The sequence below is a fragment of the Balaenoptera borealis genome (assembly GCF_965194805.1).
Source record: "Balaenoptera borealis genome assembly, chromosome: X".
NCBI lineage: Eukaryota > Metazoa > Chordata > Mammalia > Artiodactyla > Balaenopteridae > Balaenoptera > Balaenoptera borealis.
Window position 1 is genome coordinate 69970172 of NC_138881.1, and position 23964 is coordinate 69994135.

Consider the following 23964-nt stretch of genomic DNA (forward strand, 5'->3'; position numbering starts at 1 on the left):
AAACAATACAGTGGGAAAAAGACAGTTTCTTCAATAAAAGGTGTTGAGAAAACTGAATAATTACATGCAAAAGAATCAAACTGGACTACTTTCTCACACCATATACAAAAATAAACTAAAAATGGATTAAAGAATTAAGACCTGAAACCATAAAACTCCTAGAAGAAAACATAAACAGTACACTCTTTGACATCAGACTTAGCAATATTTTTTGAACATGTGTCCTCAGGAAAAGGAAACAAAACCAAAAATAAAGAAATGGGACAACATCAAACTAAAAAACTTTTGCACAGCAAAGGAAACTATCAAGAAAACGAAAAGGCAGCCTACTGAATGGAAGAAGATATTTGTAAATAATATTACTGATAAGGAGTTAACATCCAAAATACACAAATAACTCATACACTCAACAGCAAAAGAACGAATAACCTGATTAAGAAATGGACAGGGGACCTGAATCAATATTTTTCCAAAGGCCTACAGATGGCCAGCAGACTAATGAAAAGATGCTCAACATCGCTAATTATCAAGGAAATGAAAATCAAAACCACACTGAGATACCACCTCACATCTGTCAGAATGGCTATTATCAAAAAGACAACAAACAACAAGTGTTGGCGAGAATGTGAAGAAGTGTTGGAGAGAATGTGGAGAAGAGGGAACCCTCATGCACTGTTGTTGGTGGGAATGTAAATTGGTGCAGCCACAAAGGAAAACAGTATTGAGGTTCCTCAACAAATTAAAAATAGAACTGCCATATGATCCAGCAACTTCATCTGGGTATTTACCCAAAGAAAACAAAAACACTAATCCAAAAAGTTATATGGAGTCTAATGTTCATTGTGGCAATTTTTACAGTAGCCAAGATATGGAAGCAACCTACATGTCCATCAATAACAAATGCATATATATGTGTATATATATGTGTGTATATATACACACACATTCACTGGAATTTTAATAAACCACTAAAAATGAAATCTTGCCATTTGCAAGAACATGAGTGGATCTAGAAGGTACTATGCAAAGTGAAATAAGTCAGAGAAAGACAAATACCACATGATCTCACTTATATGTGGAATCTAAAAAAACAAAATAAATGAATACACATAACAAAACATAAACAGTGTTATAGATACAAAGAACAAGCAGGTGTTTGTGAGAGAGGAGGGGAGTACAGTGAAGAAAGAAATAGGTAAGGGGGATTAAGAGGTACAAACTTCTAGTTGTGCAATAAATGAGTCATGGGTATGAAATGTACAGTGTGGGAAATATAGTCAATCTTTGGTGACATATTGTAACTAGACTTACCATGGTGACCAATTTGAAATGTATAGAAATACTGAATCACTATGTTGTGTAACAGGAACTTACACAGTGTTGTAGGTCAATTATATTTCAAAAACAAACAAGCAAATTCATAGAAAGAGAGATCAGATTTGTGGTTACCAGAGGCAGGGTGTGGGGGAAATAGAATTGGATGAAGTAGCTAAAAAGTACAAACTTCTAGTTACAAGATAAGTAAGTACTAAGGACGTAATATACAACATGATAAATATAATTAAAATGCTGTATATTTTATATGAAAGTTGTTAGGGTAAATTCTAAGAGTTCTCATTACAAGTGAAAAATTGGGTTTTATTTCTTTAATTTTGTATGTATATGAGATGCTGTATGTTCACTAAACTTACTATGACAAATATTTCATGATGTACATAAGTCAAATCATTATGTTGCACACCTTAATCTTATACAGTGCTGTATGCCAATTATATCTCAAAAAACTGGAAATTAAAAAAACACAAAGAAATGAACCTAGAATTTTATACTGAGTGAATATATCTTTCAATAATAATGGAGAAAATTACCAGGGATTAAGAAGGTCAATTCATAATGATAAAGGGGACAACTAATCAAGAGGTCAAATTTATAAATGATTTATGCACCTAAAAACAGAGCTTCAAAATACACGAAGCAAAAACTGATATATCTGCAAAGAGAAAAAGACCAATCCATAATTATGGCTGAAATATGAAAGTAGACATCACAACAGTATCTACAAACATTAATAGATTAGTAAGGAGATTTTATGAAAAACTTTATGACATCATATTCAACAATGAACAATTTCCTTGAAAGAAAAAGAATACCAATGCTCACTCAAGGAGAAATAAAGAAAACCCCAAGCCCAGATGAATTCACTGGTGAATTATAACTGTAAAATAAATAAAGGAAACCTCATTTAAAAGGGAGTCTTGCCTATAGGTTGCCCTAGTTTGCTTGTCCTGAATTGCAATTCTCTGCTTTTCCCCAAATAAACTCATTTTCCTGGTAAAATAACTGGCTCTTCTGGTTTTTTTTTTTAAGGTCAATATAACAAATATTTAAAAAGCAATTCCAATTCTAAATAATTCTTCCAGAAAACTGAAGAAGAGGTAATGTTTCCCAACTCATTTAATGAGGCCATTATTACCCTGATACCAAAATCAGAAAGATATTACAAGAAATCCACAAACCAAAATCCCTCATCAACATAATATAAAACTTGTGAACAAAAATTTAGCAAATCAAATTCAGTTATATGTACATATAAAAAGGATAACATATCATGATGAAGTGTTTATCCTGGGAAAACAAGGTTAGTTTAACAATTGAAAATCAATGTAATTATAAATGCTATAATAAAAAACAAAAAAAAAAACATGTGATTTACCTCAACAGATATACAAACAGCATTTGAAAAAATCCAACATCCATCCCTAAGAAAAATGTTCATCAAACTGGGAACAGAATGGAACTTCCTCAACCTAATTAAAAGCATCTATGTAAAATCACAGCCAATATCATACTTAATGGTAAAAAAAAAGAATGATTTCCCTCAAGACCAGGAACAAAACAAGAATGCCCATCCTCTTCACTTCTATAACACTATACTGCAAGTTCTAGCCATTGAAAATAAAGAAAATACATCCATATGAGAAAGAATTAAAACTCTTTATTCATGAATGACATGATTGTCTACGTCGAAAAACTGATGAAATCTACAAAAAAGCTACAAGAATGTCATTTTATCAAAGTTGTAGTATACAAGTTCAATATAAAAAAACAATTGTTATTTCTACATACTAGCAGCAAAAAATTCTGGAACATGAAATTAAAAACAATGCCATTTACGATAGCATGAAAAGTAGGAAACAGGTAAAATACACAATAAAAGATGTGTAAGATCTGTATATTGACAACTATAAAACATTGATGAAATTAAAGAAGGTCTAACGAATTGGAAAGAGATACCATGTTCATGGATCAGAAGACTCAGTGTTGTTAAAATGTCAATTCTCCCCCAATTGACTTATAGATCCAACCCCATCTCAATCAAAATCCTAGTAGCCTTTTTTGGTGGAAACTGAAAATCTGACTCTAAAATTCATAAAGAAATGCAAAGGACCCAGTTCAAAACAACTCTGAATAAGTAGAAAACGGTTGGATGACTAGCAGTATCTAATTTCAAAACTTAATTATAAAGAAACAGTAATGAAGGCAGTGTGGTAATGGAGTAAAGACAGACAAACAGGTTAATGGAACAGAATAGAAAGTACAGTAAGTCCCCCACATACGAACCTTTAAGTTGTGAACTTTCAAAGATGCGAACATGCATTCGCATGTCCAATCATGTACAAGTGGCTGTGCTTTTGTGTTCTTTACTGTACAGTACTGTATAGAGTACAGTAGTACAGTATCTTTATTTCAAGCCCAGGATGTCTGGAAGTAAGAGTAAAAGCAGTGGTGATGTAGCTGGTACTGCTAAGAAGCGCCAGGAATTGGAAGCCCAGAGAAAGGACAAAGAGAGATAATAGGAAGAAGAAGTAACTGAAGAATCAAAGATTCACGACACAGGAAATGGCAAGGGGATTTTCTTTATTTGAGGAGGCACTGTTAGTTTCTGAGGCACAGGATCTGAATGTAGAATGGTACACGAAGGTTGCAGCAGCCGTTCAAAACGCAATCCAGTGCTGTGTCATTTATGACGAGAAAAAAAGAGCTACTACCAAGACATCACTGGATCATTTTTTCTAGAGGGTAGATAAAATTGAATCTAGCAAGGAACCAGAACCTGTGCCATCAACGTCAGGCGTGAGTGAAATTGCAGCTTGCCCTCCATCTCCTACTGCTGCTGATCCTTCAGCTCTACCATCTCCTACCCCCCTCCCTCCTCCAGTCAGTAACCCTTCTTGCCTCTTTACTCAATGCCAGTCCCTGTATGCCAGCTGTTGTACTGTACTACTGTACTTTTCAAGGTACTGTACAATTTAAAATGTTTTATTTTTTGTTTGTTCATTTTTTATGTATCATTTGTGTGAAAATATTATAAAGCTATTACAGTACAGTACTATATAGCCAATTGTGATAGTTGGGTACCTATGCTAACTTTGTTGGACTTACGAACAAACTGGACTTATGAATGTGCTCTCGGAACGGAACTCGTTCGTATATAGGGGACTTACTTTATAGAAATAGAACCATGCATATTTAGGCAGCTGATTTTTGATCAAGATAGAAATGTAATTCCACAGAGAATGGATAGTATTTTCAACAAATGGTGCTGGAATAATCAGGTGTCTGTGTGGAAAAATTAGTTTTGAACCATATATTGCACCAAAAACAAATACTGAATCAAAATGTATCATAGATCTAAAGATAAAACCTAAAACTATAAAACTTCTAAAAGAAAACACAGGGGAAAACACTTGAAATTTGGGGCAAGGCAAAGATTTCTTAGCTATTAACACCAAAAACATGCTACAGAGAAAAAATAAAAATGAAACACTGTCTTTATCAACATTAGAAACAATTAAGAGAATTAAATGACAATTTATAGACTGAGACAAAATATTTGCAAGGCATAGCTCTGATAAAGGACTTGCATCTAGACTATATTAGGAACTGTCAAAACTCAATAATAAAAAAGTGACCAAAATAAAAAAAGGGGGTAAAAGATGTCAATGGGCAATTCAAAGAAGATAAATGGATGGCAAGTAAGCACATGAAAAATGCTCAACATCGTTAGTTACTAGAGAAGTGCAAATTAAAATAATATGAGATACCGTTACATACATTTTAAAATAGCTAATATTAAAAAAGAATGATCATTATCAAGTGTTGGTGGGGACTTCCCTGGCGGTCCAGTGGTTAAGAATCCGCACTTCCAATGCAGGGGGCGCAGGTTCAAACCATGGTTGGGGAACTAAGATCCCACATGCCGCACGGCCAAAGAAGAAAAAAAAAACAAACAACAACAAAAAACAAACAAATCAAGTATTGGCAAGGATATGGAAGAACTAAAACTCTCATACACTGCTGGTAGGAATGTAAAATGGTACAGGAACTGAAAAACAGTTTGGTGGTTTCTTAAAAAGTTAAATATATGATCCAATCATTCTACTCCTGAGTATTTAGACAAAAATGAAAGGCATGCATCCATGTAAACACTTTCACATGGATACTCACTGCAGCTTTACTGGAATATCACAAAACTGCCAACAACCCAAATGTCCATCAACAGGTAAATGGACAAACTGTTGTGTATCCATACAACGGATATTATTCAGTGATGTAAAGTAACAAACTATTGATACACTCCAATAACATGGATGAATCTCAAAATAATTATGAGAGAAAGAGACAAAAAAAGAGTATATACTATATGATTCCATTTATAATCATTTCGAGAAAATGTAAACTAACCCGTAGCATCAGATAGTAGGTCCCTGGTTGCCAGGGAATGAGGGGCAGGGGATTGTGAGTTCAGGATGTGAGGCAGGAGGGAAGGATTATAAAGGAACACGAGGAAACTTTCAGGGGTGATGCATATGTTTATTATCTTGATTTGGTGATGGTTTCATTGGTGTGTAAATATGTCATAACATTAAATTATATACTCATTTTGTTGTGTAGCACACCTCAGTAAAGTTGTTTAAAAAAATCAATGGTCTAGCCCAAAAGAATAGGTTCCTCTACTCCCACTCACCAAAGTATGTTTCAACATATAAATTAACTATACATACTAAAATTTAACACTACTCTGCTCCTCATTAAACCTTATTTGAGCTTTTGTACTTTCCTGTGGATTCTGAAGGTTTACTGAAAGGTACAGGTAGTGATGGTGAGAGAATGAAAAAGAATTTTAGGAGATGGGCCTATACAAATATTGAAATATACTACTATGGCTTTAATTTCACTCATGAGGGTTTTTATTGCTAATGGGAATTTCAAAGATTAACATTTGATCATCAAAGTGCTTTATACATTCTTAATGATATTAGCTAACACTAACTGAACACTTATTATGACTATGTGGTACATTTATTAACCTGGTTTATCTTCATAACAACCCTGAGGTAGGTACTATTACTCTCTTCACTTTACAGATGTGAAAACTAAGGCACGAAGAGGTTAAGCACCATTCCCAAGGTCACATAGCTAGTAAGTATGTAACACATAACTAGTAAGTAAGGATAGGCATCCAGGCAGTCAGTCAGAGTCTGGCTCATAAGTACTAAACTATACCTCTCAATCTTCCCTATTAAACTCAATATTGATGTCTGAACTTTACATAATTAATTGCTGCTTTCTTTCTAAAGTAATAACTATCATGTACACACAATAAGTGCTCAATGTTCATAGCACTAAGTAAGCATTCATGAAAAATATCAAAATCTGTTTCAGAAAAAAAAATCAGTTTTTCATAACAAAGTTCAACAATATTGCTTTATTATATATTCACTGAAAAAATTTAACTGAAATTAAGGACAGTTAAAGCTAAGATGGCCATACAATTTGTTATCCAAAATGGGAAAGTTGAGAGCCAAAGGCATAAACCAGGACTGTTCCAAGCAAACTGTGATATATGGTGAACCCTGTTAAAGCAAAAAGGATATAATTATTTCTGGGGTAAAATTCAGCTAAGTTATATAAGACTGAGATTGTCAATTTATATTTGGAGACAAAGACTGATTTCCAAAACCAAAGTGGATTCTCCTTAAATGAAAATGAAAATGCAGTAAACATGGCCATATCCTAAATGCTTATAAAACATTATAATTATTGTTTCTTTGGAAAGATGAACAGAATGCTGATTAGTTTACAATATCAAATAGCTTCATAGCACAGTATCAACATTTTGCTACTTTCTTTTAAAGAACCTGAAGTAGTTTTAATAGGGCTTAATCTATCTTACTTCTTTTTAACCTCCCTGAAAAACAAGCAGTAAAATCTCCTTGACAGAATGACGAGAGGATGGATGACAAATGAAAAAGCAAATGTGTCATTATCTTAGGTAATATTCACTGAATTTTCTTGATAGCTAAGAGGAAAATGAGCTCACTCACAGTACACAAAAATCTGTCCCTTCCATATGAATAATTTTCCACTTTTTTCGAAGTAGATATAGTAGTGTTGGCCAGGTTTAATAAAAGATACTGTGCTACGACAAGAATGATCACTTATATACAATCACCTGGGTATTTAGTTAGATAATCTAGTTGGAAGAAAGCCATTACTAATTAAAATGATTAACTTAATCTAACTTAGACTTAAAGATTTCCTATTTTTTTATATCCATTTTAAGTAAAAGTCAGCAAAACTCCAAATTCTTTGAACAAACACTAATATGGGAGAATAGCAATTTTCCTATTCTCATAGTACTCAGATGGCAAATTCATTAAAGTTTGGAAACTACTGATTAACAATTCATCACTTCTATTTCAAATTTAATCATGTGACTGAGATAAACCATTATTTTCACTTCAGTTATTACTAATTATACTGCAAGCATTTTAATTTGGTCAAATGTATTACAATTCATACTTCCTCAGTATAAAAGACTGAGTTCCATACATAAGTAACACTTTCTGCCCTGATTACAGGTAACAACAAATAATTATCCCTCACAATTAAATAAGAATATAATTCTAATTACTGAATTTGCTAGTGCATTTCCCTAGCTTTGTTTAGACATTGTAGTCTTTCTCTAGTATTATTTGGCACAAGGTGTTTGAAAGCTATAGTACTAGAAGTTCTAGAAGTATTTCAATATAGTGTTTTTGTTTTTGTTTTAAATTTTTATTGGAGTACAGTTGATTTACAATGTTGTGTTAGTTTCAGGTGTACAGCAAAGTGAATCAGTTATACATATATCATATATCCAATCTTTTTTCTTTTTTTACATTCTTTTCCCATATAGGTCATTACAGAGTATTGAGAAGAATTCCTTGTGCTATACAGCAGGTCCTTATTAGTTATCTATTTTACATATGGTAGTGTGTATATGTCAATCCCAATCTCCCAATTCATCCCCCCCCCACTAATCCCCTGGTAACCGTTTGTTTTCTACATCTGTGACTCTACTTCTATTTTGTAAATAAGTTTATTTGTACCCTTTTTTTTAGATTCCACATATAAGTGAGATCATGTTTGTCTTCCTCTGACTTACTTCACTCAGTATGATAATCTCTAGGTCCATCCATGTTGCTGCAGTTGGCATTATTTTGTTCTTTTTTATGGCTAATATTACGTTGCATATATGTACCACATATTCTTTATCCATCCCTCTGTTGATGGACATTTAGGTTGCTACCATGTCCGGGCTATTGTAAATAGTGCTGCAATGAACATTGGGGTGCATCTATCATTTCGAATTATGGTTTTGTCTGGGTATATGCCCAGGAGTGGGGATTGCTGGGTCGTATGGTAGCTCTATTTCTAGTTTTTTAAAGAACCTCCATACTGTTCTCCATAGTGGCTGTACCAATTTACATTCCCACCAACAGTGTAGGAGGGTTCCCTTTTCTCCACACCCTCTCCAGCATTTATTGTTTGTAGATTTTTTGATGACGGCCATTCTGACTGGTGTGAGGTGAGATACCTTACTGCAGTTTTGATTTGCACTTCTCTAATAATTTGTGATGTTAAGCATCTTTTCATGGGCTTTTTTTGCCACCTGCATGTCTTCTTTGGAGAAATGTCTATTTAGATCTTCCACCCACTTTTTGATTGGGTTGCTTGTTTTTTTGATATTGAGCTACTTGAGCTGTTCATATATTTTGGAGATTAATCCCTTGTTGGTTGCTCCATTTGCCAATATTTTCTCCCATTCTGAAGGTTGTCTTTTTGTTTTGTTTACGGTTTCCTTTGCTGTGCGAAAGCTTTTAAGTTTAATTAGATCCCACTTGTTTATTTTTGGTTTTAGTTTCATTACTCTAGGAGGTGGATCAAAAAAGATCTTGCTGCAATTTATGTCAAAGAGTGTTCTGCTTATGTTTTCCTCTAAGAGTTTTATAGTGTCCAGCCTTACATTTCAATATAGTGTTTTAACTGTAAAGCTGCTGTGTAATATAGATTAAGTAACAAGTAATAAGCTTTGGTATACTTAATTTCCATATTATAGGAAAGAAGTAGGTGAATGATAACACCTTTCCTCTGAGCCTTCTATTATTAAAGGGTTATAGACCTCTTTCTTCTCCATTCCATCCACATAAGCCAAGCTAATCAAGCCTTTCTTCCTCCAGAAAGTCTTCCCTAACATGTGGTAGACTGAAGAGAGTTCTGGACTGAAAATCAATTCTAGCTATGCCACTCAGTGTATGACCATGGACAAGGTAAATTCTGCACACCTTGGTTTATCTATCTGCAAAATGATGGACCAGATCCCACCTAGCTCTAGAAATCTATGACTTATAAATACGTGAACAAAAGACTTCACTTAAAAGCAACTTCAAGCCAAAATGGAAAATAAATATTTACATAAAACCTGACCACTTATTTCAAATTTATAGCCATTCACAGTAGTACATATATACAATGGAATATTACTCAGCCATAAAAAGGAATGAAATTGGGTCATTTGTTGAGACGTGGATGGATCTAGAGACTGTCATACAGAGTGAAGTAAGTCAAAAGAGAAAAACAAATATCGTATATTAACGCAGGTATGTGGAACCTAGAAAAATGGTACAGATGAACCGGTTTGCAGGCAGAAATTGAGACACAGATGTAGAGAACAAACGTATGGACACCAAAGGGGGAAAGCTGCGGGGGGCTGGGGGTGGTGGTGTGATGAATTGGGCGATTGGGATTGATATGTATACACTGATGTGTATAAAATTGATGACTAATAAGAACCTGCTGTATAAAAAAAAAAAAAAAAAAAGAACCAAAACAGCCAAGACAATTTTGAAGAGGAAGAAGAAGATGTGGTAGTGATAAGGTGTGGAGACTTATTTATGCAATAACAAGACTTTTAAAATAAAAGTAGTGTAATGTTGGCATGGGAGTGGGCAAGTACTGTATGTCAATGTAACAGTTCAGAGTGCTCAAGAAATGACCCACATATAATGAGAACTTGGTGTTATTATAAATTGGCATTATATTGATTAATTTAAAAAAAACTGACTACTTATTTCAAATTTATAGCCATTCACAATAGGAAAATATTTATATTTCTATATTGTACAAAAAAAAGCTTATAGTGTAAATTAACAATGCAAGGTATACTTGAGGAAAAGATTAAATAGTTTGTGAAAAGAGAATTCAATTAAGTATTTATTATGCTAGGTATGATAGGAAATGCAAAAGTGAATATGACATTTAAAGCTCCCTGAGTGGGAAAAATAAAAATGCGTACAAATGAATATATAACCAGGGAGAAAGTGATTAAGTACTAATACTCTAATAAAAGTACACACAATGCAGTAATAGGAACGCAGTTGAGGAAAAACACAAGTTGCTCTTTTTAAAGAAGGCAAGGGAGGAAGCCACAAATAACTGTCCTATAAAAACTTCTACTGGGCAATTCTTTTTTTGGTCAAGGGTGTATGTAGCTGAAATAAGTGACATTTTACTGACTTAAATTATTGTAAAATTTAGATAGAAATGCCTTCTAATTAATCAGGTATTATTGTGTTTATTTTTAATATATTGTGACATCATGAAAACTTCATTACTCTCTTGCCTCTTCTACTCTTGTTTTGTTTACCAGATTCTTCTCCTTGTCCCCACTGTTTAACAAAAGGGAAGCAGCAATGTCAATGTTCTCAATGCTGAAACTATTGTAGCAATAAGACACACAAAGCTAACATGACTTCCACTATCACCCCCACCCCCACCCCATTTAACTGAATGAACAAATTCTAGGAACTGTGCATGGACAGGAGGCAAACAGAATCATCTTCTATATGCTTCTGATAGTGACACTCACCAATGTCAAGAAAAGCACTGAAAAGGGAAAAACAACTTATAAGGAACTATAATTGAGTAAAACAATTGTCATGAGGTGACAGTAAATGTTACAGTTCTCCCAACTAAAGGGAACTAGTATAAGGGGTTATGGGTAACTGAACAATAGTTTACCTTCATCACTAATTTAAAACAGACAAGAAATTATCGAATTGTTAAAATGTACAGATTTTTTTTAAAGTTCATATAGCTCATTTGCTCAGTAATCTGCCACTATTTTCAGAAAAATTCCAAAGACAGAACTAAAGTAATTTAATCCATAAAAAGGGAATACATGAAAGAACTTGTGAAATATTTCAACATCCCCCAATATCTTTTTCTATGTTAATTTCTCCAGAATATCAGACTAAATGAGGTGAGAATAAAACTGAATTTTGATATCTATTATTCCTTAAGCACTACACAGATGCAAACATAAAACACACAGAACATGGAAAACCAAAAATCTAAGCACAAGTGGCATATAAATCTCTATTTCAGCATTAGATTCACTGTTGCTAGTTATTTTTTTTTTTAAGGAACACAAGAGTATCATGTGTATAGCTTTAAACATTGGAATTGTTCCTTGGGAAAATGTACTTTTTGACGCACGACCTGGCTGACTAGAAAATACATATATTTAATGAATAATATTAGTAGTTTCAATCACTTTATAAAGGGAAATCTGACAAATTATAAATAAACCAAATTGCATAGAAATGGAATTTTGGAATTGGAAGGAACCAAAGGGAGAACTTAATCCCCAAATTTTACAGATGAGCAAACTGAGGCAGCTAGTTAGTAGATCAAAAACTAGCACTCAGTTCTCTTGGCTTCCAATCAGGTGTTCCTTTTACTACACCACACAGCACACTTGTGTTATGGCTAAGATCCAAACACAATCTCCTCCCTGTTTTTCTAATGTTTAAAAGGTAATGATACTCAAATCTCTGATTTTCTTATTCTACAGTGATCAGGATACAAGATTTACTCCATAATGTATCCTACAGATTAGCTAATGTCCTTGAGACAATTAGGTTTTATCATTAGCAGACATTAAATACAAGCAAATCCTTTTGTCTTAAAATGTTTTCTACTTCAAAATGTAGCTTAAAAGCTTTAGGGCCCTATAAACCACATGCTGACAACTTTGGGTTGTTGTTTTAAAACTTAAAATGTTTAGACTATAAATGTAAGAATTAGTATACAAGCCTTGACCTATTATTTTTTCCCTAAATTAAGTAAGGCCAGTTACTTTGAGACTTCACTAATAACAACAGCCACTAGCCACCTGTGGCTATTAAGCACTTTTAAAATGTAGGTACGTCCAAATTCAGACGGGCTATAAGTATAAAATACACACCAGAATTTGAAAAATTAGTATGAAAAAAGAATGTAAAATCTCACTAATTTTTAAAATATTGATTAGATGTTGAAATATTTTGGGTATACCAGGTTAAATAAAATATATTATTAACATTAATTTCACCTGTTTCTTTTTGTTTTTAATGTGACTACTAGAAATTTTAAAATTTTAAAATTACATTTCTATTGAACAGCTCTTAGCCATCAATTGTAAATATCTAGGTACGACTGATAAAAAGTTTGTATATTCTCTAAGAATAAGTTAACATTATAAAAATCACCTACATAATCACTAGTCAATGTCTGTGCTAAAGAAGATATGATGTGTAAAATCATACTAAATGCAGAAATCAACTTTAGTTGGCTTTACATATTTTTCCTCAGTAGATTTACATTTTTGGTTTTGGTTAATACTGGAACTGGTTTATATTCCCTGATCACATATGAACTGATAAGAGAGAAATGTGCCCCAGAAGCATGGCAAAAAAAAAAAAAAAAATTCAGCCTTTGTCTTCTTCAATCCACACATATATGTGAATTGACTTAAAAACAAATACTGACATAAAACACCATCAGATACTTTGCAAATGCAGACTAGGCTATAACTTAAAGATTTCAGGAATTAACAGTAATTCAACAAAACAAAACATTTATATAATTTATACCTTTGCTCCATCTGAAATACTGTCCCAGTTTCCACCACTCAAAGAGAACTTTCCATTGCCTATACGCAGCAGTATCTCTTCAGGAGTATCATTGGGGCCATTAGCAAATGGAGTATAGCTATTAATAAAAAAGATTTAAGTATACATAAGGGCCTAACATATACATTAAATCTAATTGAAAGTGATGAGTATAGAACTACAAGCATATATTTACTATAGCAAATTAAGAATACCACCTAAAATTTCCCTTTACTGTTCATATCAAATTTTACATTTCAAACAATAAACTTAATCCTAATAAATTATTTAATAAAATGAAGAGTCTTGCCTACATCAATCATCTTTTTTTTTGCCTTTGATCAGTTAATCAATGTAAAATAAAATACATTTATGTAGCTCTACATTCTGAAAATCAGACCAGAATGAAACATGCAAATTTTGTATTCTCACAGGCATAAGTTAGCAAACCAAATATACCTACTATGAAGAAATTGTTAATTTCATATATTCATAATATATTTATTGAATTGGCTCAAATTTATTCATTAGCATTTTATCAATATTATCAGTGAAAACAAGTTAACAATAGTTTTAATTAATGTTTATGAAAAACTGGTTAAATATTTATATCAATGTAACAGAAAAATCCTCTATAGCCATTAAAATTATTACATGGATCAATATTCATGGACAGGAAGACAAATACATTGTATGAAGTTAAAATAGGTTAAAAAAGAATTATAGAATGACAAAAAGTGATCAGTTTTATACCATTGTAACAAATGGAACTAAAAATGGTATTCAAATTTGGGAACAGAAAGACTTATGGTTAAAAAGTATGAGGAAGATGTCTTAATATGTTAATGTGTTAATTCCCTCATGTAACAATTAAGTTGAGATAAACACACATACATATGCACACACACAAAATGTTTTGTTTAGTCATAAAGTAAATATTTGAAAGCAGCTATCTAGAAATCATATCCCATGGTTTGAAACCAATACTGCTGATTGCTGTTCACATGCAAACTTGAGCTACCCTTAACTTTAGCACTTGCTGTGGTCTATAACTATTTTGCATACATCTAAAAGTACGTGGAATATACTGACATGTGATTATCACCAAGCCAATAAATAATTTAGAGTCACCATTTTCATAACTTATCTTTATAAAGCTCCTGCTATGTCAAGCATATTTAATTATACTAAATGGCTTCTTTAAAAACTCACACCTAAGTACATTATAATTACATTATAATTCTTCAAATTCCATTCTACACATTAGACTTTGCTAAACCTAGCGTTTATCTACAGCTACACATTTTTACTCCTAAATAAAAGTGCTATTCATTATTAAGAGTAAAACAGCACTTGTATTATTTATAAATTAACAATATTAACACAATCCAATGGTTACATTTTTTAGTATTTCTTTATCCTTTTAAGAGAAGGCAGCTGTGCATGTTTCTGTAGTTTAGTATTGTTACTACTTTATTTAGCTTTCTTATAAAGCTCAATCTTACTAAATCTCTACTGCCAAGAGAACCAAAATTCAAGTACTTAAAAAAAATTAACATCAGCAAGTTCAGTGGGTAAGCACCTGCTGAACCATGAAATTATTTTATGCTCAAGTAAACATTTTCAAAAAGTAATACACTCAAATGTAAAATATCAAAGTAAAAATATATGCTTTGTTTTAGAAGTTTTAGTTCTAATTGAACAATCTTTTAATTATATATCTAAATAATGCCTCCTTAAACACCTTACCTTATGTTTTTTTAATTTTATAAGTACATAATATATAATATTTTGAAATGTTGATAGCATTTTCCTTAAGGTTACTTTCATCTGTCCTCTTTCTAGATGAAAATATACAGGTGAAATTCAAATAATGATGTGAATTAATCTGAGTATACAAATTTCTTACCCAGCCAACATTGTGTAAAAAAGGACTCCCAGACTCCAAATATCACAAGCAGCATCATAGCCTTGTTGCATAAGAACCTGAGAAAGAAATACTCATCTGGTACTACTCAGTATAAACTCAGTTTTCTCATCTAAAAGAAAGTTGTGTTTCTAATAATCTCACAAATGTTCACAATTTAGCTCATTTTAATCTTTTCAAAAATAGATTCACAATGTTAAAGGCAAAGTCTTCTGCAATTAACAAGCATTCAATAAGTGGCTGTTAATGTGATTAAGCAACATGAGTGATACAAAAAAAACAACCTTTTTAAGATATGATCCCTGACCTCAATGAGCTTTCACTCCTCCTCTCAGGAAATCCAGACACATCAAAATTTAAAATAATATGTACAGAGAGCTTAATATATTCTACACAGAGTACTGTCTTTTAACCCTGACACTGACTCTATGAGATAGATATTACTTCCATTTTGAAGATGAGGAAACTGAGGTAAATGTTAAGTAATTTGTCTAATATCACAAAACTAGTGAGTGGTGGAGCAGGCATTCTTACTCTAATGTCTGTGATTTTAATATCTATGATAATTGCCTCCTTACTACACAAGAGGTGGTAAGATAATATATAATCTCATGAAAGCAAGATGAATTTATATTTTATATACAAGGCTCATATCTTTAAAAAAATTAGTATATTTCTGGGTCACAAACACACATTTGATAAATTCTGAATGGTTTCATTAATTTTTCATATAATAATTTTGGTAGTTTTTTTCTTTTGAGACTAGTATTAATAAAAATCAAATAACATATTTATTATATATTCATGTGAATATTCTCTGTGAAGTTAATAGCTAGTTTGAGGTGAAATAAGACCTTTTATTAAATTTAGAAAAACAAGCCCACTGCTAAAGCCTTTAGACATAGGAACAAAATAGAAACATTATTAATGCATTAACACTGGGGATTGTATAACCACCAGAATGGACATTTCATTTATAAAAGGCTAAAAATATTAATGTTTAGCTTTGACAATGGCCAGACTTGAATAATAAGTATCTAACTAACTTAAAATTCAACATATAATGTTTTTTTCATAGTCAAAGTGTATTTATAAGAACACACGTACCTGCAAACTTGGGAAGCTGAATAGGCTATCAAAATACCTATTTAACTGGCTTATGTAAATAACACAAGTGGAGACTACAAAGGCCCTAATAAATAATGAGGTAGAGCTAAACAATTCACATCACGATAAGCCTAACCTGGCATCCTCTAGTGAAACATAAACCTCTCCTGCTTTTTTCCCCTATCTCTTTCCTTTTCTCATCACTTCCTTTTTTTTTATAATAAATTTATTTATTTTATTTATTTATTATTCTTGGCTGCATTGGGTCTTCGTTGCTGTGTGCGGGCTTTCTCTAGTTGCGGTGAGTGGGGGCTACTCTTCGTTGCGGTGCACGGGCTTCTCATTGCAGTGGCTTCTCTTGTTGTGGAGCATGGGCTCTAGGCATGCGGGCTTCAGTAGTTGTGGCTCGCAGGCTCTAGAGCGCAGGCTCAGTAGTTGTGGCGCACAGGCTTAGTTGCTCCGTGGCATGTTGGATCTTCCCGGACCAGGGCTCGAACCCATGTCCCCTGCATTGGCAGGCGGATTCTTAACCACTGCACCACCAGGGAAGCCCTCTCATCACTTCTTGTAGTTCTGGGCATCACCATGTTTTCCCTGGTTCCCTTAGGACAATAGTCTTAAAGGTTCCCAGATGATCCAATGCAAAGCCAAGGCTGAGGGACTGCTTAGTGAACTAGTTGGGCAGGCAAGGGTTAATCAGTGAGTCAGCTATAGGTATTTCATACTCCCAAAACCTTCAGAGTTAATGAGAAGAAAGGCACTGGAGGAATCATATTGCTTAATCTAATTAGGGTCAACCATGAAAAACTTGGTTTAGCTTTACCACACACTTAAACCCATTTTGTATGTGTAAAGAAGAGGCAGTCTACTTTTGTTCTAGAGTAGGTCTCAATGTCCTATTAATAGTAAGAACATACAGCCATAAAAAAACAAGGCAAGGTAGCGGGATGAATGAAAGAGTACAGTGTAGAAAGTAACGTGTTTCATACCTTCTTACTTGCATCGAGTTAAATACAAAGAAGATAGAAGTCAGAATTAAAGTAGTTAATGACTTTACTTTCTCTCTCATTTGGCTTCCCAAATCATCAAAATGTAACATAGAGATTCTCATTCAGATAAATTCATATTTGGAGCAAAACATATGACAGCCCAAAGCCAGAGCAAAGCAGGGTAATTTCACATTTACTTTTTTAAAAGAGTTGCAGGCATAGCATCCATCCAATATATTGTAAATTCCTCTAGTTCAGGATCATTCTTAGACCTCAGTAGACATTAAATGTCAGTTGAATAATATGATAGATTTGCTTTTATAAAAGAATAAATATTTTTTGAGATACATTAATTTTTGTGACATAGGTATAGTACAAGCACATCTATTAAGTAAATAAGCCTTAAGAGGTTGACTGAATTGATGCATATCAAAAAAGTGAATGAATATTCCTTATTGTTCAGCTGAAATTGTACTACTAATTAGTTCTCTTTTAGCAAATAAGGGCTCTTAATGAACTGTGATGAAATAATGAATTTATACTCTCATAAATGCTATTATTTATTCAAATATCTGCATGGATACTTGAATCTTTCTGATTCTAGTTTAAAAGATGATGCATTGGGCTTCCCTGGTGGCGCAGTGGTTGAGAATCTGCCTGCCAATGCAGCGGACACAGGTTCGAGCCCTGGTCTGGGAAGATCCCACATGCCGCAGAGCAACTGGGCCCGTGAGCCACAACTACTGAGCCTGCGCGTCTGGAGCCCGTGCTCCGCAACAAGAGAGGCCGCGATAGTGAGAGGCCCGCGCACCGCGATGAAGAGTGGCCCCCGCTTGCCACAACTAGAGAAAGCCCTCGCACAGAAACGAAGACCCAACACAGCCAAAAATAAATAAATTAATTAATTTAAAAAAATGATGCATTTCATACACTTCACTAATAATTTTTGAAAGGGTCTGAAATTTTAGAAACAAATCTTACCCCAAACCTGTTTTTCATTTATAACAATTTACAAATATGCATTGATTGCTAGCAGAGGCTTCAGCTCTTGATAATAAAACTTTTCAAAGCATTTTGAAAATACAAATACTAACCTAGCCAAAGGTAGTTCAGACACTAGAGGCATTAGTTACAGACAAGTGGTCTCCACATGCCCACCTGAAAACCTTCACTATTACAATGGTGAGAGTGTCTTACTACAATGGAAGTCTGGTAGGATAAAAAGCATCAATGGGCTGTATTCTACTCTGCAGATTTGTACTCATTTGAAAATGTTTACCTAGCCAATAATCTAAAAATGTTTACCTAACCATTAATCTAAACACAAACATACTGTATATTTTTCATTTTAATGAAATGAGAAATATACAGTATACCCTATATTTAACAGAAGAGCCTTAATCTCAAATTTCTATCTTCCTATTCTATAAAACCATTAAAATGCCCTAGAAAAGCTAATTTTTTTATGTCTAAGATATCTCTTACACCTGGGGGCAGTACAATAACCCCTTCTTGGATCATGCATGCATCCCAATTTTTGTTTTGGGAAATACAGTTTCCATATATTTTAATGTGATAAAAATTTGTACATTCATTATTCTATGAATATAATTAGAATATAGATTAAAGCACATTCTCTGGATACATACATAATTTCTTACAGGGCAAATCTTATCATAAAAACCCTGTAAAGCAGGTGTTATACCTGTTCCTCAACATTAACATCTTAAAGGAAGATTTAATAAATTTTAACATGGGAACTTTTCACTATTAGAAAGTTATTTTCCTATTTTCTATGTTTCTATTTTCATCACTAGAAATATTATTTTTCTAATAGCTACATTAAAATACAGATTTGTTGATATTTCAATACAAGAAATATACTGTATCTTGTATTATATCTGATATGCAATATTATCCATAAAGGACTAGTATTTAATGCAAAAAAAAAATCATGCACATGAGATAGGAATTCATCCTCAAATTATTTTATTCTTCTTCTGACTTGGAAAATTCAATTTTTCTAACCTGAGGATATCTGTGTATTTTGATTTGTGTTAAACATCCGATAATCCATATGACTTAGCATTATTCATAACATATAAGAACAGTTCTTGACTTTTACAAAGAAAACTTAAAAAGAATCTATATGACCAATGCCATCCCTGATTCATTTTTCATCACCCATACTTTCACTGCTGTGGGAGTTGCTACTGTCAAAGCTCCCATCCCCATTATCAGAACTGACAGACTGCTGGAGCTTGCCAAATGTGAAACGTGCACCCCTTGACTTCCTCATCATCACCTTCCCTGTCTCTTCTCTCTAAGATCTACATACAAATGTTATTTGCCAAGAAAAACCCCACTGCTTATAAAAAAAAAAACCCTGTGAAGCTGTTTTCTCCATGAATTAGAAGATCTTAAAGATAATCGGGGATGGCATTGCCCATGTTATGTATAATGCTAAACAATATAAATCACCTCATGTTCAGCACAAACCAAAATATCTGAAAATATCCTGGCTTTGTTACTCAGTGAATGCTGTTATTAAGTACTTTGAGCCTCAGTTTCCTCATTTAGAATATTTAATATGTTCAAGGTGAGGTTATCTTCACTCTCTGCCCTGTTCTAAAACGGTATGATTCCGAAACCACTATGTAACCCAACAGAATAGAATAATCTGATTATTACATTCAGGTTGGTTTCAGATGCTAGTTATTAGTCTGAATATTTATATTGGGAGCTATCAGAATTGAATGATTTAAAGAGCTTTATAGCTGGGAAAGGACAAGATAACTCAGCTTTTACCTACCTACCATAACACATACATGATATCAAATACATTTAACTAAAGGAAAAGAATGAAAGGCAAATACTGAAGTTTTAAAGAATACCTCAGGTGCTACAAAGTTTGCAGTGTAGCATGGAGTTAAGAGAAGTCCATTTTCTCCTCGAAGTTGTTTTGCAAACCCAAAATCACAGATCCTAATGGAGTCTGCGTTGGCTGATTCATCCATGTATAAAATATTACTGGGTTTAAGATCACGATGAACAACCTTGAACATTAAAAAAAAAGCTTTACATTTCTATAGCTAACTAAATATCTGTGAAATAAAACATTGTAAGTTAATATATTTCCAGGAAAAGGAAATGTCTCAATCATAAAATTTTGAAAATGATACTTTCTCCAACCATGATGGCCCCGACAACCTGAAGTACACAGACGAAATTATCTCTGTCAGACAGATGTGCCAGTTTTTATCAAGCCACCAGTTTTGTTAACCACTTCCAATCTCAAAACTCACTTATCAGTTCCACTTGTGGATATAATGGACTAAGACCCTACTCAACACCCCCTCCCCACAGTAAACAAATATAAAACCTGAGTAGAAAAATCAACTACCTTGAAGGTACTGGGGAATGAGCAGGAAAGAAGACTCTGGTGGGGAGTACATACTTGGTTGAAGGAGGGAGCTGCATGAGTAGGTTCCCATATCAGTCAGTGGCTTTTAGCCTAGAGCTTAGTACAGCCCCTAGGGCACACAGTAGTAGTAAAGACATGAAGAAAAGGCCACTGTCTTTCTGGCCTGGAGGACCAGAAAAGAAATGCTGGGAAACCGTGAATGCTGAGTGGAGGAATACAGTAAGGGAAAGAGCCAAAACTGACCCTTGAATCAAAAATGTGTAGAGGAGGTTCAAAGTAGTTCATAAAGACAAAAGATATAGACAGAGACCACAGCTGCTGCTCAAAAAGCAAAGTTTTCAGCACAAACCCTGCTAAGAAAATTACCCACTGAAAACAAAACAAAACAAAAAATAATCACTGGAGAAAAATAACAGAATATAATAAATCTCCATAAGTTAATACACAAATGTGCAGTACACAATCCAAAATTATCTGATATACAAAGAACCCCTCCCCCCCAAAAATGGAACACAGTTTCAAGAAAAAAGAAAATCAATTCCAACTCCAATATAAAACATGTTGGACCTAACAGCAAGCATTTTAAAGTGGCTATTATTGTGATATGATAGATGTGCTCGGTAATGCTATGGTGGTAATCATACTGTAGTATATAAATGTCTCAAATCAACATGTATACCTTAAACGTACACAATATTATATGTCAATTATAGCTCATCAAAATGCCTTTGTTCAAAATTCACAAGACTAAATAAATATAAGAGAAATTAAAAAGTAAAGTAGCTCCTATAACTATCTTCAGTGAAGTAAAACAAAATGCTTTCAATGCATGAAAACTCGGCAGAAAAACAGAAACAGTAAGAACCAAATGAAATGCTAGAAATGGAAAATATTCTGAAATTCTCTATGTGATGATTTTCTTTCTGATACACTATCCACTTCATTTAATCTAGTCCTATTTTTAATCAGCAGTTTGCTACATTAAAAGGTCTTTCAAGACAAGGATCAAGACTTAAACCCATGGTTGAATCTGCAATACCTTTTACAATGTCTGGCATGTAGAAATGCTCAACACATGTCTGTCATTAATTTACTTAATTGATGTATTGTTTAATTTCTAAAATAATAAACAAAAGAGGTTTATCATTTTCTTCTTCTCAAAAATTCTGGTCATCCTTTATTTTAGAGTGTGCTGATAAAGACAATCAAGGAATTGAATTATTATAGAACTACTCCTTTAGCATTATACAATTTACATTTCAAAATGCTGAAAATGTACTCTATAAAACCACACTCAAAAATGAGTTCTGGCACCTGTAGAATTTTCATTATGTCATTGCTGAGTCGTTCATTGTTTTATTGTTTATACATAAGTGGGTACATATCTACTACTACAACTATTCAAACTTACATTTTTAAATTATTTGTGACTTTGTTTTCTTGTTTAGCTATATATATATAATAAAAGTGACCTTTTTTGATAACTCAGTTCATTTGCTTTCTTTATGAAGAGATAGGAAGCAAAATAACAGGGCTGCCTCTCCACTAGAAATTTCAATATAGTAATACTTCAAATGTTTAGAATCCAAATTTCTTACTGTATTGGGGGAGGGGCTGGCAACAATCAAGATATGCAGTCTTGCCAGAACTTTATATGTTAGACATAGTATAATTTGAATAATATTCACAACATGTCCTTGGATAACTCTTTTATGTTTCACTTTTAAGTTTGATTAGGTTTAATAATTTAAAAGTCAAGGTTAGATATATTTGTATAATTCAAACCACTTTTACAGCTAATATGCTATTAAATTAGGGCTAACAGGTAGAGTGAAGAAAATTAATAAGGTATTACCCAATTTCCTAATCCTATAACCTTCACTACATTATGAATTTTATTAGGCGATTCCATATAAAAATATGTGATACAAAAAGTAATTCATTTTAGGTGTCATATCCTATATATTATTTTGTGAAGATATAAGCCCCAGAATTAAAAGGAAGAATATAACTACAACTTACTCCTTGACAATGAAGATAGTCAACTGTGTTAGTTATTATAAACAGTACATCACTAGCTTCCCGTTCTGAAAAACATTTTTGTTTGAGAATACGGTCAAGTAGCTCTCCTCCTTTCATCAAATCCGTAACAAGGTAAACATATCTACCATCATCATAAACCTAAAAAAGAACATATTTTATAAATGATATTATTTATAATTACAATTCTGAAACGTTTTAAATTATATTTACTTTGCTTTTCTAATGAACCTCTAGTGTTAAAAAATATATTATTCCTTTAGTATTAATATAGTGCAGGCTCTACTGAAGGTTAAACTGGCTAAATGGACTCTTACACCGTTCTGTGAGACCATGTGAAACATATAATTGTTTTAACTTTTGAAGTTTTCTGTTATACTTCATCAAAGAATATAAATGGAAAAATAAAACTTTGTGCCTCTCAAATGGCATCTGTCTCATTTTTTTACTGTATTATAGGCACTTTCCTTCCTTAATGATAGTAAGCTTCCTTCTGGCAGTAAATATATTATTTGTTTTTTAATATCTTCCCCATAGTCTATTATCTGACATGGTGTCTTAAATATTTGTTGAATTCAAATACTATATCAAGGAGAATATATTAAAAATATGTACACCCTTCTATTCAGATCATGTGATATCTACATCTACACATACAAACACATATGTGTAGACATATATCTATCTATCTATCCACACACATACATACATTTACATATACATAAAATACTATTTAAGGATTATAAATCAAAATGCATATCATATTATCTAAAACAAACTGATCAAGGTGATGGTTTATTTGTCTGCCTTTTCTACAGAGGAAAGAGCATTATTTTCTTTACGTGAAAAGTCAGCATTCAGTAACATCTATTAATATGAGTTATATGTTCACTTTAAAAAAAGTAGACTAATACTATTTCACCCAAGCAACAATCCACAACGCTACAGCCAACTGCTGTACAATCAAGAAAGTAAAATCTCCTAGAATTTGGCAGATTCCCAATCTCCTGTATCTTCTATACTTGTAGTACTAGAGAATAATAAATGTTGCTGGTGATAATGTTAACTAGTTAACAGCTAGAATACATTCAAGTAATCAGGACACTCTCATTTACCAACCATCATAGTTCCTTTCTGACATTTTATAATAAGGGTAGT

General features: G+C 32.9%; 1 protein-coding gene across 17 annotated transcripts in view; it reads right to left on the reverse strand.

Moving 5' to 3' along the window:
• RPS6KA6 (ribosomal protein S6 kinase A6) overlaps window positions 1-23964 on the reverse strand; it is a 203782-nt gene that overhangs the window by 20306 nt on the left and 159512 nt on the right. For 16 of the 17 annotated variants that reach the window (XM_082377129.1, XM_082377130.1, XM_082377142.1 and 13 more), the window contains 4 exons: window positions 22789-22947; window positions 20237-20398; window positions 15229-15305; window positions 13302-13419 (listed from right to left, as the gene is read on the reverse strand). In XM_082377129.1, coding sequence (XP_082233255.1) covers window positions 13302-13419; window positions 15229-15305; window positions 20237-20398; window positions 22789-22947 — 516 coding nt within the window. Of the gene's footprint in view, window positions 1-6834; window positions 6918-13301; window positions 13420-15228; window positions 15306-20236; window positions 20399-22788; window positions 22948-23964 lie in introns of all 17 variants that reach the window. The other variant, XR_014239569.1, reaches the window with a different exon arrangement.